This window comes from Labrus bergylta, chromosome 13 (genome assembly GCF_963930695.1).
Source record: "Labrus bergylta chromosome 13, fLabBer1.1, whole genome shotgun sequence".
Taxonomy (NCBI): Eukaryota; Metazoa; Chordata; class Actinopteri; order Labriformes; family Labridae; genus Labrus; species Labrus bergylta.
Genome location: NC_089207.1, coordinates 26663734 through 26680697, shown reverse-complemented (window position 1 = coordinate 26680697; position 16964 = coordinate 26663734). Strand labels below are relative to the sequence as shown.

The 16964-nt window shown below is 39.0% G+C and overlaps 1 protein-coding gene across 2 annotated transcripts in view; it reads right to left on the bottom strand.

Annotated features, from left to right (window-relative positions):
• The window catches only part of tanc1b (tetratricopeptide repeat, ankyrin repeat and coiled-coil containing 1b), a 99162-nt gene that overhangs the window by 73323 nt on the left and 8875 nt on the right, over positions 1-16964 (bottom strand). For both annotated transcript variants that reach the window (XM_065962517.1, XM_020644183.3), the window contains exon 2: positions 13661-13754. In XM_065962517.1, coding sequence (XP_065818589.1) covers positions 13661-13721 — 61 coding nt within the window. In that variant the 5' untranslated portion in view covers positions 13722-13754. The remainder of the gene's footprint in view (positions 1-13660; positions 13755-16964) is intronic.

Below are 16964 nucleotides of genomic sequence, written 5' to 3'. Positions count from 1 at the left end.
AAACAGTGCTCAGACCCAGCTATAGGTACCGTTTTGGTGATGGTAATGATGTGTTTCTGAGGTTATGGGTGGGATATAAAAAAATACACTTTTCTCCTTTGATTTATCACATTAGCAAATATTTTCCCAATAAGTTCAGGGTCTTAATCACAGGCATCATATCTTAACCAAACAGCAGGATGTTTATTTTGCAAATGATTGTCCAACTTAGGTAGCGGCACTCTAAAGGATACCCTATGATTTACAAGTCACTGCCTGCTGCTGACTACGAGAACAAAAATATGAATGCTTTTCCACTCTCTATTTCAAATACGGTCACTTCTGTCTCAGAGACACAGTGGTGCTTCTGGAAGTTTGTCTTTGACTGAGCTAATGCTAACCACTTCGCTTACCACAAAGAATTCTATTTACAGCATAAACCATGTTGGCAAAAGCCAACTATAGCAATATGCGCCAGGTTACCATTCCCATTTCCCCCCTATACATATACTGTACACGTACACAAACACACAAATACACAAATGCTCCATCACATCCTGGCTAGTTAATTCTATGAAGCAGAGAACATGAGAAAAGGCTATAATTAATGCAGATTCTTTCAGTGGACACACAAAGCATGATGACCATAGGACAATCCACCAAAGGGGGGGAATTCTCCCGCTAGACTGAGTGCCAATGTGGGTTCCCTGTGTACTTCCGAGACCAGGGTGACAGTCACACAAAAGCTGTCATGGTTAACACACAGAAACCCACAGGGAGGAGAGAGCCAGACAACAAGGACTACGACGTGGGGGAGGGGAGTCAGTACAAGCCATCTATGATGATTACGAACAAATTAGATCCTTTATGTTACTAAGATGCTTGGTAAATGACTTAAGAAAATAAATCAGATTACACATTTTTGTTAGAGAAAGCCATATTCATATTCATAGTCAGTGAAGTCCATGGAGGCATCTGTGGTTTTCCCATAAGACCATTCTAATTTCAGACCTCTTTACTCAGTGGTAGTCATAGAAACAGTCATAATACAGTACACACCAGTGTGACTCAAGACAGTAAAACAGAGACTGATTTTAGTGATAAATAATAAAGCAAACTAAGCCTCTATGCTCTTTTGGAAGACATGTAAGTTTTTACTTGTAAAACTTGTGCATCACTGGGCTGCATGCTGGTGCAGAATTAAATAGATTGGAAATGAAAGGGAACCGATGTGGCATTTTTAGCAGCAGCTCATTTTTTTCACATTTGGTCATTGTATGTTAAGTACATTTTTGTACATTAAGAATAATCACACACCTCCCTTTCGGCATTTTTTTTTTTTTTTTTTACCATAAACTGTCATTTTTGTGTACAACAATCATATTTCATTAACTCTTACAAGTGTGCAGAGCTACTCTACTGGTTTCAAAGGATTACTCATCTATGCTGGTGGCCCCTGAGGAGAGAAAACAACTCTGACAGTTTCTTTAGTTTTAACTTGTCAGACACAGGAACAGTCCCTGCAGCTCTTAAACCATCAACTCCAATTCACATGCACTTGATAATGAGAACAAATTAGCTGCTTTATGCAAGGCTAAGATGCTGTAGGCAAAGCAAGACTGCAGAACGTTCTGAATCCTAAACACTAAAGACTCTGTCTGTCTCTCCCCTTTTTTCCCTCTGATGCTCTCTCTGCAGAGGCCTGAGCTCTGGAATGCCTTCCCCACTAGCCCCAGGGGAAGAGAGACTGACAGGGAGGGGCATTTGTGTGTATCTTGGGGAGTAAAAGTGAAGAGGAGGAGGAGGAGAAGGGAAGGGAGGGCAGAACTGGGCAGCCACCATGACATTTCTCATTCCTCTTCATAAATCGCCAATTGAAGAGGGTATGGGGAAAAAAATGAGCCAGACAGCAGTATCTTTAACCTTTTTCATTTCAAGATTTGTGACAGGGATGCTATGGGAAGGTCCAAAAAAGGACTAACAGAGGAGAAATACATACAAGTTGAAAAGCCAATGGAAGCATATTTGAATTAGACAAATCTCAATGAGGAAAGAAAAATGTCATTCAATTGCTAATAAACTGTTGTATCTGTGAAAAATCAAAGAAGAATCACACATCCCTAAGAGAGCACTGGATCCAAAAAAGGAAGCAAACAAGATCCACACACCAAGGAGCTCCCATAAGTCTTGTATCTAGCAAATTTGTAAGAATCTTGAAAAACACACCATACTAGTCTATGATTGATCTTCACCCCAATCAGTCAATCTCAAGGTTGCTGGTCTGTGCAGTAATCTCCAAGTAAAACCATTTTCTACCACTGAAATGCAGCATTGAAAACAGAGGAGAATAGGGAGGTTCAATTTAAACTTTTAAATGGTATGTTTTTGTAATGCTCAGTACAAAATAGTTGCACTTGCTTATTTTAATGTCAGAACCTAGAATTATGTCAAAAATAAAACCAATTATTTTTTAGGAATATTACCTTGCTAAAAATGTCCTGTCATAATTTTCAGTTTGCATATTTTAGACAAAGACAATAGGGCATGTAATACAAATGCAAATGCTTGACCAACCATGAAAGTCTAAATTTATTTTCAAGGGCTTGACCTTGTTTCATCAGAGGGTTGGAATACATTAGGCAAGATCCCCCGCTGACAGTCCTAGCTTGAGAGTTATTGATATTCATACGAGCGAGTATTGTGTGTGAGGTCCCAGTGTGAATGTCTCTCCACAGGCCTCCTCAGGAAGAGATTGAAGGAAAGATGGGTACACTGTCAGCTCCCACACTAAGGGGAAATAAATGCTCTCACATCTGATCCACTGTCATCACGGCTGTCAAAAGCAGTCACTAAGGTAGTGGTACCTGGCAATGTTTTTTACATTCTATACCTGAGCACATACTACAAATACTGAGCCATTTTAAAGAAGAAATTATATAACAATCCATCTTTTGTGACTGGTTCCTGTTTCTTAAGACTGTTCTCACGTTCCTGTCTGGTAGTACCTCTCAATGTTCAAGTCTTGAATTTTTAATACAAATTTTAGATCTTTTTTATGTTAAGCTAGATAAGGGAACAGTTCTAAAGTGGAAACTATAAAACATCTCACATGGGTTTTACATGGGGTTAATTACATCAATGTCCTCTACAATTCATGGAAACAGCTGGTACAGGTGGATGATGGATGGCCAAGCCCACTTGTCTATATAACAATCAATCATTTTAACACTAGGAACATAGCTCTGGGCCAGTGGGCTTTAAACATGAGGAGTCACAATGATGTCTGATGTGAAGTGGACAAGAGTCTTCAACTGTCCCAAATTCTCTGATTTCTCTCTGTAAATTTCAAGTCCCCCTGCCAACTCCTGACCTTAATGCTTTAACATGGATAAAGCAGATCTCAGAAAAGAGAGGATTCTATTTCTCTGTAGAAGTGCAATGTGTTCTGGAGCGTTAGGTTGCCATGGAGACTTGGATGGACAACAGATTTGGATTGCTATTAGCACAGGTCATTAGGCAGAGTTTCTTCTGGGGCCAGGTGAGGTCATGAGAACACCACTAACCCCTGGATAACAGCCTGTTCAGTAACGTTAAATGGACGAGGATGTGGAACAAAAGCTGCTCATCCAATCCTTCCATACAACCTAATCCCAAAAGCAAACACGGACGAAGGTAGAGTTTGCAGCTTTGAACCATCTTTAAAAATATTCAGACATTCTGAGCTAAGCCTCAATCACTTTCTCCTCATTTGATTTGTGCTTAGAAGGTTGATTCTTTAACTAAAAGCATTGACAATCTGATTATCGTTATCTTCATTATTAATAATGGGGAAAAGAGTTAACATATGGCACCAAAAACCCTCTGACATCATGCAAGAAAAATTCTATAATGCTCTTATTACTTTTTCAGCTATTAGAATTGTTCAATAACAGAGCTTTCAAATATAAAGTATATTTAAAAGCCACCTCTAAAATAAGAAAGATGTAAAGATGAGAAGGGAGTACTCTAGGCAAACTGCTGCCTTTTGCAATAAGCACTAACCCCTCTTCCTTTGAGGCTCAGCACAAAGGAACCAAGGTCATTAGTTCAGCCTGTCTCAAACCCTCCTGAGCTAAGGATGGCAAGACATTCATCTGAAAGCACAATCACAAAAAAAGTCTCTGTGTTCAGAAATGCAGAACAGGGCAGGGCAGAGCAAAGTAGGATAGAAGGGAGAGAGAAAGGGGCCCTCAAGCCCAAGACTGAGCAGAGCTCTCAACAGATTCCCACACAGACTTTTCTGGGAGTCACACAGTGTGACAGCATGGGTTAGGTCTGCATAGAGAGATGGCGATAGATGAGAAAAACCATCTTGGAAAAATATCAAAGTCAACAGACAGAAAGCAGGCACTGAACAGCTAGTACTCTGTATCTCCTGTGGGTAACAGAGTAGTGCCTGCACCAAATGAGACACTTCAATGTCTCATTTTGATCACAGACAATGATGCTAAAAGAATGAAAGGAAAACGGAAAACAGAAAGAAGGAATGTGTCTGCCCAGCCCAGGCAGGTCACGCTGTAATTAGAACAACCAGTGCCCTTCTGACCTCTCCAGCCAATGAAACACCATGACAGCCACTATCACCTCTTCAAGACCATTTGAAACAGCCTGGCATGTTAGCTGATAAACTGTTTTTCCTTCTCTTTGAAGTAGCAAGAGAAACTATTTGCCCATGGATGGGGGGTTGGGATAAAGGGGACTATAACTGATGTGTTGCTGTGGTGTAGATGACATCACCCCTGCTTCCATGAGTTTTCATGTATTTGTTTGGCCTCTTGTCCGTTGCTGTGCAGACATTTCCAAGGTCACAGGAACAATCGATGCAGAGTGTACGAGATGCCAAATTAGGGAAATGGAGAGTGGTCACCGGCTGCTTCGGAAGACAGGAGGGCCTCTGGGAACCATGGAAGTATTTGTTCATTATCTTCCCAGTCAGAAACCACCGAGCAGGAAGAGCAGTGCAAGATATGACCATAAGCTAGTCTATTTAGCTCTCCCTCGTGTTTTATTTGTTGAATTTAAGTATTTTTAAATGGCAATTGGGTGCAAAGTTTAGCTTGAAAGGAAGCAATAACCATGTATAAAAATATTTTATGAGTTTATTTCAAGTGGAACATATTTTCCAGCCTTAATCTAATCGGAGTGGAATACACAGGGAAACTCATCATACAATACGATAGGATAAAAATTATGCGATAAAATACGTTGCCCATGAGGACAAAAATATCACAATACAGCAATTCTGCAATTGCGAAACCAGTGATTTGATAGTTGGATCACAAGAATGAGGATGACAATATGTTCCTGTATCAATATTTTGTCCCAATAATCAGTTATTAATATCTAGTGTTAGTAATTCAAATAGGTCTGGAGTTATGCTGAGTGATGTCCGCTGGCCTAGCAATTAGTGCACATGCCCTATGTACAGAGGCCTAAGTCATCAGGAGCAGGTGGCCTGGGTTCAAATCCGACCTGTCTCACCTTTGTCATTCCCCACTCTCTCTCTTCCCAGTGTTTGACTCTATCCACTGTCCCTTCTCTCAAATAAAGGCATAAAAAGCCCAAAATGAAAACAAAAAACCTTTAGAGAAGCAGTCAATTAATCTGTGCAGGAGAAGGCGAAATAATGGCTCTGTATTCGTCTTACATTGATAGCAAACCAACTTCATCCATTAATGAAATACAGTGACAGGAAATGACATAAAGATATGATGAGAAAAAGCAGCTGTGCAGTTTCCCTGGTGTCAACCTACATAATTAAAGCTAAGCTCAACCAACCTTTAGGACTGTGTGGCTGAATTGTGGCAAACATATGTCTATTCAGATGCATGATATGTCATCAGCTTCATAGCCTTTCTTTTTCAAAGTCCTTGGTCATGTGATGCGAAAGTCAAATGTAACCATGATCCTAATGTTTGTCGTAAAATGCTCTGCAAACACAAAACAGCGTGACAGACTGGCCAACCAGGTTCACAGCTTTCTCCAAGAGCCCTTATTTTGCTTTTCAGAGCGAGAGACAGGGAGTGTCTAATGTGGATACACCTGAGGTTAGTGGGAGTATGTGTGTCTGTGTGTGTTTGTGAGTGTGTGTATTTGTACATGAGCATGTGTGTCTTAGTGTAAGATGTGGTTTGAGCTACGCCCCGCTAATGGTTGCCTGCTGGCTGCACAGTGCTTTGATAGCCCTGTAGGTCCATGCTCTCAATGGTCTCCTTTGTAGATCAGGTGCATTATTTTCTCCACCATTTCAAATCCTTCTATAAGTGTCTGAAAATCTAGACACAAACATGTCTGGGAGCAAAAATAGCAAACATGGGCCAAAAAGCCTTTTCACAATGTTATTACATTAACAGCACAATAAAGAAATGGGATAGAAACACAGGAAGTGAAACTGATTTAAAGATATATTTGTCAAAAAATGTTTAAACTTCAAACTCAAGTGGCATAGCTTCATAAAAGCATGAGTTGTTTTCAGTTCAACAGGTCTTCCAAAAGGAAAACCATGAGCTGATGATAAAGGAGTCAGTGGTTATGGTCTGAGGACTAGTTATTATGGTAAATCAAAGGATGTCAATAATGTCTCTTGGGGTTTCTTTCCTCTCTTTCTGTCTCTCTCTCTCTCTGTGTATTATTGTACATGTATATGTGTGACATAACATAGAGTCTGTCTGTCTGTACAGGTCACACACTGCATGTACTCTGTTATCTAGATATCCTTTGGTATGTGCACCTTGTTTATACCTCAGTCTTGGCTCAGCACACAATTCTGAATTAACTATAACCAAATTTATAAAAGGAACTGTTGATATCTCAAAGTCATCATAATTATGTATGGATGTATCACTGGCTCAAGTTTTTTCTATGCTGTTGTTAAAAAATAATTTTATTAACAACTACACCATGCTATATCTTGCTATTCTTATTCACCTGGAGCATATGCTTACCCTTGATTTAAAATCAGCTCCTCTAATATAAGAAATTGTTAAAAACGTTCACCCACATTGGAAGAAAACTATGAGGGAGTTCCCTTACAAGCCACAGGACAAGGAGGGAGCGTGTCTCAAAATGGCTGTGGTAGATATGGGTAGAGAGGAGGCTGCCACCCAGCTGTTGGTGGAGAAGAGGCAGGCTAAGACAGGCACTTTGACACTGGAACCTGTGGGCAGATGGTGTACTAAGCTGTGTTTGTAAATGTCTGAGGGAGGGTCGGCCACCGTGTATATGTAGGTGAGAGAGTTCACCGTGATCCTGAAGTTCCTGAACTAGTTTGGTGTTTTCCTTCGGTGATGTAGAAAGGCTAACCAGCAAATGCCACACACATTAAATTGGATGAAAGTGCTTCCAATGATATCCAACCCACACTATTTCCATGAAGCACATCCTTTGCTGGAAAATTCTGAAGCCACAGCGGTTGTTGGGCATAAGGGGGGGAAGCTAAACCTGTAAAATATTTTATAGTACTTAACTAATTCTGCTCTTAAATAAGAGCCTGAGAGTAATTCTAACTCACATCTGAACGAAAGATGAAATTTTCCCATTTTCTTTTTTACAACAGATGCTCGTTATGATTGCTATTTGAGTTGCTTTTATTTTAAACCTAAATTTCCAATATATAGATTTCTATTTCAGTGACAAATATGATCATTGTATATTTGCATTAAAAACATCAAAACAAAGGCTTTAATATAATCAAATACCTGTCCATGAAGAGCTTGGGACAAATAACTGACAAACCACCTGTGGTTATTGTTTATTGAGGGAAGTCTTCCCATAACAGAAAAAAATTCCTCTTTGTAAACCCCTGAGGGCATCTGAAAGAAAAAGAATACAGACAACAGTGCAGGAATCCCTGCAATGTCAGCTGCAATATTTTACTGTTTCATCACAGGGAGGAAAAATGCAACATAGACAACAGAAGAGAAACTACACAGATTAGGGAGGGAATCTCTTCATTGTGGGTCTCTTTGTTCAACCTAACACAGTAGCACAAAATATAACAGCAGAAAGAACCGCTTAAAAAATGTAACTTACTCAATGAACAGTTCATTGAAAAGCTCGACAAAGACTTGGCATTATTGTCCACCCCTGAAGGATATCCAGGAAGAAATGATAAAATATGATCTCAATCAAAAATATCTGGTTTCAGATTTCAAGCTATAGAATCCTCTAAATGAATTCCTGCTTTGTAACCAATTTTCTGTTGTCTGACCCCAAGCAACAAATCTCTGTTTCATGTCAAAACACCCGAGGAACTCACAGAAACTGCAGAGACGGCATGTACCAGCCACCACCACAGCTGAAGCAACAGCATGCAGTGTTTTACAGCCTATTTCTCACACACACACAAACACACACCATTAGTTTGTGTATGGTTTCTCAACCTCATGAAAAGTCCCTTCATCTTTTACTTTATCTTCCTCAAATCTAAATTAGGTTGCTCCTAAATTAAAAATGTAATTAAAAATGTAAATTTCTGCAAGGCAGCAAACCAACAACACATTACGTTCTTGTATGAGCCTGCTTATCCTCAGATATTTCTCATTTTGAAAAAGCACCCCCTGCGGTGGGAGACTTTGATGATGATAAAAGTAAAGTGGCCCCATGATCACTCCTCAGCTGAAAGCTATGCTGAATTTCAAACAAGGGTGCACAGATGCGTCACTTTCTCTCGCTTACTCCTACCTTTTATTTTAATAGGTAAACCTTGTATTCTTTAAAGAATCTGGTGTCAATGCTGCGAGTATTCTAAAAAGGACAGCTATTGTCCTTGAGAATACACGGCGGGAAATAAAAAGTTAATCAGGGCAGAGAGGTAGACCCCCTTTTTTTGTGCTTGGCGGACAACAAGAAGACTGCTGCCTCCCGTCCAGCCAGGTGCACAAGTGGTGTCTGTCCCCATCACTGCCAAACAAACTGAGAGAAGCCCTGCCAACTGGTGATGGTTGCATAACTGTTTGTGTACATGGCTTGTGTGTGTATGTTGGGGGTTGGAGAAATAAACAGCTGAATCCGTTATCAGCCACAAAGAGTGCGCGGCAAAGCATGGTAGTGTGATTAACACTGCGTCACCCACAACAGACAGACAACTGTCTGGCAGCTGCCTCAACGAGTGCTTAGAGACCAAGTTGGTGGCCCTCTGAGGCTGATGCAGTCACACCAAGCAATTTAAGTCAAGTCAAAAACACTGTTTTTTCGGTCGTACCATGAACAGATACTTGTTTACAACACTCCCAGGGTAGCAGCAACAATAAGAGACAGAACACTTCCCTTGAATGTATTTACTTTAAAGAAGCCGTGGGCCTCTGTGAAGTAAAAATAAATAAATAGAGAAAGCCAGCAGACCACTTTCCTTGAAAAGAGAGTGGAAATAATGGAGGGAAAATGCAAACTTGTTCCAAAGTGTCTACCAAAAAGGGTTATGCAAAGGCTTCATGATAATTTTTCATTACACAAATAAAACTTCAAAACAGTCTGAAACTAGTGTTGCATCAATTGATTTAGCTGTTATCAAAATAAGCCCACTATCACTCCTATAGACTGGTAAGAAGCAACTGATGACATGTGACTTTCTTAAAGGGAACATGCACTATCATCACCCCATGTGCCTGAAGGCAATGTCTGCACTGGTTTTCATGTTGAAAAAAATAGCAACACTGACATATCAAAAGAAATAAAGTGGTGTCTAAGGAACTCTGTCGGTGCATATAGCAAAGCCACCTCCACGCACAGGGTGTATTCTGCCTATAATTACTATACGCTTACTTAAGTTACTTCAGAGCAATGATGTTGAAGAATGTTTGCATTGAGAAACAGGATGCAACACATCTACAAAATGCAGCACTAACCCAAACATTTCTACAACTTTAGAACAAGTAATTTGTTTTGCAGTGAACTACAAAGCAGATACTGCTGTGATTTAATAGGAAGTCATAGGTGAAACTCGCAGTAAACTCTGAAGGGGGCCTCTATCCTCAAAGAAAACACCAATTAAAAATCATTTAGATTCTTTAAAATATAATAATCTCCTTGTGCCTTGGGGTCCAAAATCTATTAACTCCAGTGAAGCCTTCTTACAGTTTAACCTTTCTCAGAACATGTTGACATCAAAGGCAAAAAGCCACAGCAAACTCGCATCCCACTTGTGGAATGGCAGACCATAAAAACGAGTACTTAAAAGGGATTAAAAAGACCAATTCCACACAGATTCCTTACAGACTGACTCAAGACGGAGGGAGCAAGAAGGAGGTGGAAGGATCTAGGAGGAACACATGATGGAGGGACTAAATTAGCAAGCTGTGTGTTTTTTGTGGTCTTGGCAATGGGGAGATCCCAGAGGACAGCTAATGACTGCAGTGGTATCTGGCATGGAGGCCAAGTTTCCTTGACTGCTTTAAAGTTGCCTCCAGTCCACAGCCACCATGTCATGAGCAACATATGCTGAGCTATTTTGCAATTATACCATTATCAAGGTCTCTCCTCCCACTGACTTACTTTATATGTTGCTGAGCAGATTTCATAAAAACTTTGCCCTTCTGGTCCTTCTGAAGAAAGGAACGTCGGTACAGTATGACTAAGAACAACGGCCAACCAATATGGAGACAGTTCACCATTATTGCAATGCAAAAGTAGACGGGAGCCTAATTATTAAAACAATGCTCATGCATTGTTGTCTGCATATGTTCTGTTAAATTAGTTTTCTTATTTGCATACTTCTAAAAACGTATACTTCATTACTAAATTATCAGCACATATTTGTCAAGTACCATCAGCTCTCTTATACATCTGTCGAGCCTTAAAATACAAGCAGGACTGTGAGAAATAATTTGGTGGACAAACTAACGTAGTTTTCATTCATCAGCACAAAACAAACACAAATGTCAATCCCAACCATGACTTATAAAACAGAAAAATATTTACACAAAATAAAACTGATAATATACCTACACATTTTAACAAACGTTTACCATGGTCGAGTTTGAAAATGGCATATAAATAGAAACACGAATAATAAAGCACTTCAAAAAAATCCCTTGCACCAGACATTTAATTTTAAAACAACTTTCTCTCACAAACCATTTGGGATAAAAATGAAATCTTCATTCAAGCTTCACAGAAGGTGAAGTGAATATTTTATGGGCAATATGGAACTATCTTGTCTCAGAGGCCATTAAATGCTCTGCAGTGTACCGCATTTGATTAACACGCTCCTCTATCTGTGTTTCAAACTGCCTTTCAGATCCCAGTATGGACCTGTATTTACACATCAACTCCTCCTCAAGGACAACAGACAAGTAAACACACAGAGATATCATATGGAAATATAACACATACAGAGTCATTACTTCTTATGCTATTCTTAACACATATACTGCCAATACTGACCAATAACTTATTTTTAATTAACAAAAATTGTAAGAAAATTATTGAAATTTTTGACAACCTTATTGGTATTTACAGGCAATTTGCCAACAATCTCAATCTTTCATTTAGTCCAACCTTTAAGAAACTATTGAAGCCTTAAAAAAAAGAGAAATTCCCTGATTTTTGCCCCATGCAGGAACAACAGAAGGGCAAAGTGACCACTGTTATAGCTGTTGTACCTCTGTGACCTATCATCTGTCCTAAGAGCCCTAAACAACAGAAAGGAGCGGCCAGATTTTATTGTCTCAGCACGAGAAAGGGAGACAGAGCTGCTTTAGCTTGATGGATGAGATCCAACTGGGAGGGTAAGGCTGGGATAAAGGAGCTGTATCCCGCCATAAAACTTTGCTGCTCCTAGCCAACACGTACACAGAAACCTAATGTGTTTAAGTATGAATGTGTGTGTGTGTGTGTGTGTGTGTGTGTGTGTGTGTGTGTGTGTGTGTGTGTGTGTGTGTGTGTGTGTGTGTGATGGGATGGGAGGGGGGTCTGGATAACAGGGAAGCTGTGTTATCTGAGTGATTCATCCATGGAAGACAGGTTACAACAACTTGATCTAAAACAACTCAAGCCTTCAATACCACCCCTCCCTCTGTAATGTACTGGAGAGCAATAAACATGAATGATGTCTTTTCTTTTAGTGCTGACTGTTGAGTGAAACAATCACATCAGACAAAGGCAGAGAGAGCATAGCTATTAGACATGTTTCTGTAAAAAGGTACTGTTTGAACCAGACTACCAGTAAAAACCGGTCCAGAGGCAGTAGATCAAGTCCTGGCTGGTAGATGCACGGTAAGCATAAATGGCTATTTGCTGTGTCAAGACAGTCTCATTTGAGGGGGCCATTGTATGAACAAGAGACTAGTCAACAATGAGTGTGACTCATGTTGAATCATGTTGAAAAAAAACCCCTTCAGATTTCAAAAAAGGAAAAGAAAACATCTGGTATGACACAACGGCTGTGTTGCCTCTACAGTCAAAGTGAAATGTACGTATTTAGATTTTAGAAGTGTATACGTGTTGATGGTTTTATGAATTTTGAATTATTTTGAGAGTGTGTAAGCCTACACAGTTAAAACCTGCTTAACATCATCCCAACAAATACTGTAAATTAAGGCTAAATGATATTGGGAAATGCAGCTAAATGCAATGTCTTTTTATGTGCATCAATTAAAATTAAAATTTTAAAATAACTAATACATCAGCATCCAGCATTATGACGGGGTATCTGTGCCGCCTGTAGACCGTACATTTTTTACACACTGACTCACTGACACTGCATGCACATTGGTCAATTCTATGGCTACTGATTGTGACATCAGAGACTATTGTTGTAGATTAGTCAGCACAAGTTTGTGCTTCAGGTCACTTGACTGAGGTTGCACGTCCTCATACTGGGATGTTACTTTATTGTGGATACACACATCCCATTTGAGATGGTAAAAGGATACATTTTTCAGCCCTATTGCAATGGTCAATACCATAATGGGCAAGAGCTTTATGTTACGTGTTGCAGTCTGTCTTTTATCAATGGCATTGTATAGCTATATATTTAACTAAAGGACCAATACATTTTGCATGCAGCATGTATATACTGTTCTGTTACTAATGTTTGATTTAAGTTCCACATTATTTATTATATATTTATCTTGTAAACACTAAACATTGAGGTTAAATCTTTATAAGAAGAACAGCACAACCACTATTTCATCACAGTCACTCAGCAATATTATTTGAGTTTAGCTTTAAGTACACAACTACCTTGAACTGTATATTCTTTTCCATGTGCTCAAACCTGTTCTCGAGCCCTTAAAGCAAGCAATCACTCAGAACTACATAGCGCTCACCTCACAGACAGAGTTGGTAAAGTTAAATTATTGACAGTATAAATATTAAGGAATAGCTGTAGACGATGGCTTGATGACAAACTTAAGTGCAGAGTTAAGATTATGGTTTATGTGCTTCTATCTCAACTTTCTCTTCAAATTACTTTAGCTTTAACTCCCTTCACCACTTAAATCGGAATATTTACTAAGAAGGGTGTCTTCTTTGAAAACATTTCCACAGCAAGAAGTTAATTTACAGATACTGAAAATCAGATGATCAGAAGTATTTCCACGTCTGTCTCTGAAAGAGAGTTTGTGTGTAAGCCAGGGTGGTATAAAGTATTTGTTTACTGAAACCTAGTGGGCCTTTTCTTTCCCCAAGATCTTCCACATACCTGAATCTTTCTTGCTCCCCTTTCCTCCATCTCTGTTCTTCTTCAGCACTGCCTTAAACATGGTGAGATTCTTGGAATCCTCTCTATAGGGCCCCTGGCGATAGAAAACAAAAACCCAGTTACTTTCAGCCATATCAAGAAAACAGAAATGCATTGCCACTCATGCAAAACCATGGAAATAATCCCACAAAACACAGTCAGGTCTACTTCTATTCATGGGACAGGAAAAAAGCAATTTCCTCTATTTACCTGCAAAATGAAAACCAGTCCACCACATACACATGCGTGTTTGTTTGTTTTTTTACCAAGAACTGTCTAAACAATACAAAAGGTCCTCAAAAGCCTAACACAGCAAAGGCAAAACATTGTGCATCTGCATTTCATACTGCTTAGCTGGCACCCATCTGAAAATTTTCCCACAGCACTACCAATCCTGCAGGTCATCAGTGGAGGGGAGAATGGAAAGAATGCTCTAATATTTAAACAGAAAAGGACCAGTTCTGCTATCTTGTTATGCAGGAAAACACTCTGTCAAATGCCCTGAATTCCACATGTAATTGATGCTATGAGGCTGAACTTGGGTGTCGGCAACTGCTTTCCGTGGTTGTTGCCAAGCTAGTGTGCATTTTGAATCCTCAGAGTTAAACGGTATAACATGAACTCATGGTTCAGGCTGCAGATTCCTGGATGTGCTTGTTTACTTTGGAAGTATTTATAGTCTCATGTTGTTGGACAATGGTAAAACCTACATGACTAAACACAGCAGCGACTACTTTGGTTTCTAACCTAACCGTCTAAACACATTATAGGGATCAGCAGGGAATGCTACTGTATTATTAGCAACAGAGCAATCTTTCCAATGAAGAGAGAAGAATGGTTTCAACCAAATAAGGGTATGCTTTCTGAAAACAAAACACACAGTTCATTGCAGAAGATCGACTTAATATATCTAGTTGGTTTTTTACTGCTGCTGTGGAAAGGCTATCGATCTGCCTCATTAATTCTTTAAAGGTGTTAAAAGAAACATTGTGAGGCACAGCATCCACTGAATCAGTGAGGTGAGGTGAAGGTATAGGGGGCTTATCCCTGATGAGCTTTTGCATTTCAAATAAACCTTGGCTGGTCAAAAAAATCGTTGAATCTTCATCATGAGGTTTCACTCAATTGGGCCAAACTCATTCTAAAGCAGGAAGAGCAAAAACACACACTTAATTTGGCAGATACATCCTCCATCCTTTCTCTAGAGATGAATGTATGGTGCTAGCTTCTTCTATAGAACAATTGGTTTCATTGGGGGGGGAAAAACAAATACAAAATTTTGCAAAAACACAATCTGATCAGAAGGATTAGTCGCTTTCACAGTGTGGTTTTGGTGCTGCCTTTGTCAAGCAGCAGCTTGTCTCTAAACTAAAAGCTGCTCAAAAAGTCAAGTGCTTTGATCTTTCCTGTAAGTCACTTGATTTAAAAAAGGCTTGCATAACTTTGATGATTCATTAAAGTTCACTTCACATGAGACCTAATAAAAAAAAGTTATTTTTCATATATCTCATGCACTAATTGTCAAGTATAAACAACTACGTATCTGATCTATCAGTGGCAAAAAAAAGAATTGTAGTAGGAAACATCTTAGTTTAAGAGTCACATTTGAGAGACAAGTTGTTTCAGTGTTGAGACAATGTTGTCTCAGGTCAACCCAGATGACAATCGCAGCAGTAGTGATGTACAGTACAACTTCTTGACCTTGTTAGTGATATTCCTTTTATACAACAGTTCTACATCAAGCAAGTAGTTCAGGGACCAGCTGGATAAATCAGGACAAACTCTTGTCAGCTGCAATGTCAATTTACAGTATTCAGAACAACTTGCTTAGGCAGAGCGATACACTCTGTTAGAAAGTCCCTGTGATGTTTTGGCCTATATCAGCACTTATGATCATTGTCCAATTAGAATACTTGGTCAGAACCAACTGGTGTATAAACTTAAATATCCCTTCAATGGATTTTAAAAAACCTATTCAAACTGTAAGCAGTGATTTCATTCATCTGAAGGCTGCCAATCACTTGTACAGTGTCACTTTGCACGACCCATTCTTTTCTTTTTGTCTGCTAGCCTGTAGCTCAAAACCAATTTCCTGTAGCCATTGTTCTGCCAAGGATGACATTTCTCTTTGAGTGATCCAGTATCAACAGTGTCCTTGATCATAAGGGCTCAGAGAAAACTTCATTCCATCATGAAACACTTCTTTCACTCAGGCAAACAGTGACTGGATACACACTAGTTTAAGTATTAGGTCTTATGCATTAAACTATTTAACACTATTGTTGTAACATATTTACACCAAGATGAGCCAAAGTGAACAAGTGTGCCTTTAGGACTTCTAATGTATTTTTCTAACTTGCGTAATTATAATAATAATAACTATAATTGTTTTTTATTGTAACAAAAGGCTCTGATGACCATGAAAATTAGCAACTTTATGGCAAAATGTAACTACTGCCTCTTATTAAATCAAAGTTAGCATATTCTCTAAATGTTGTCCACATTTCACAGTATGCTTCTACAACTACAATAGAACATGACTGAAGGGAGAATCGGTCACATTAAAAAGCAAACACAACCATAAAACTAGAACTAGTAAAACTATCAAATATAGATTTATCTATTTAAAAAAGTTATATAAGTAATTCTCAATAAATATAAAGTAAATAATCTAAATGTAAATGAAATTAAACATTGTATCTTTCCACAAACTATGTTTTCTTCTCTAATCTATGTTTCAGTCAGTTTTCCTTTAATTATAGAAAGTATAACAAACAGGATGTTAAGATGACAGCGGGTCTAGTACAGAACTTGAACCACAGTTCATGTAAATCTCAAGAATGCACAGGTGTTGGAATCTAATCCTTCTGACAACAAAGAGCCTGAAAGCAAGGTACAGTAAGTGCCAGGTGTGTTAGCTTACAGAGTTGTGTATTTCAGTGTAGTATAGCCTTGTTTAGTACCTTTTCCTAATAACTGGAACTAATGAGTGCTGCTATGTGTTTGTGGGAGCTGGCTGCTCATGTCCACAATCACAACAAACATCAACCAGGTTAAACCAAAGGAAATGAAAAAAAAAAAAAAACGCGCTAATGAAACTCCAAAAGCCAACATGACAAATTCCTTCCTTCTTCCCTCCCCACAGTCCCAACACACACACACACACACAAACAGTGAGAATGAGACACCGTCTATTAAGTCATCATTCAGTCATCACTTTCTATTCTGAGGAGGTATGACTACATTAGCCATTTTTATCCAAAGT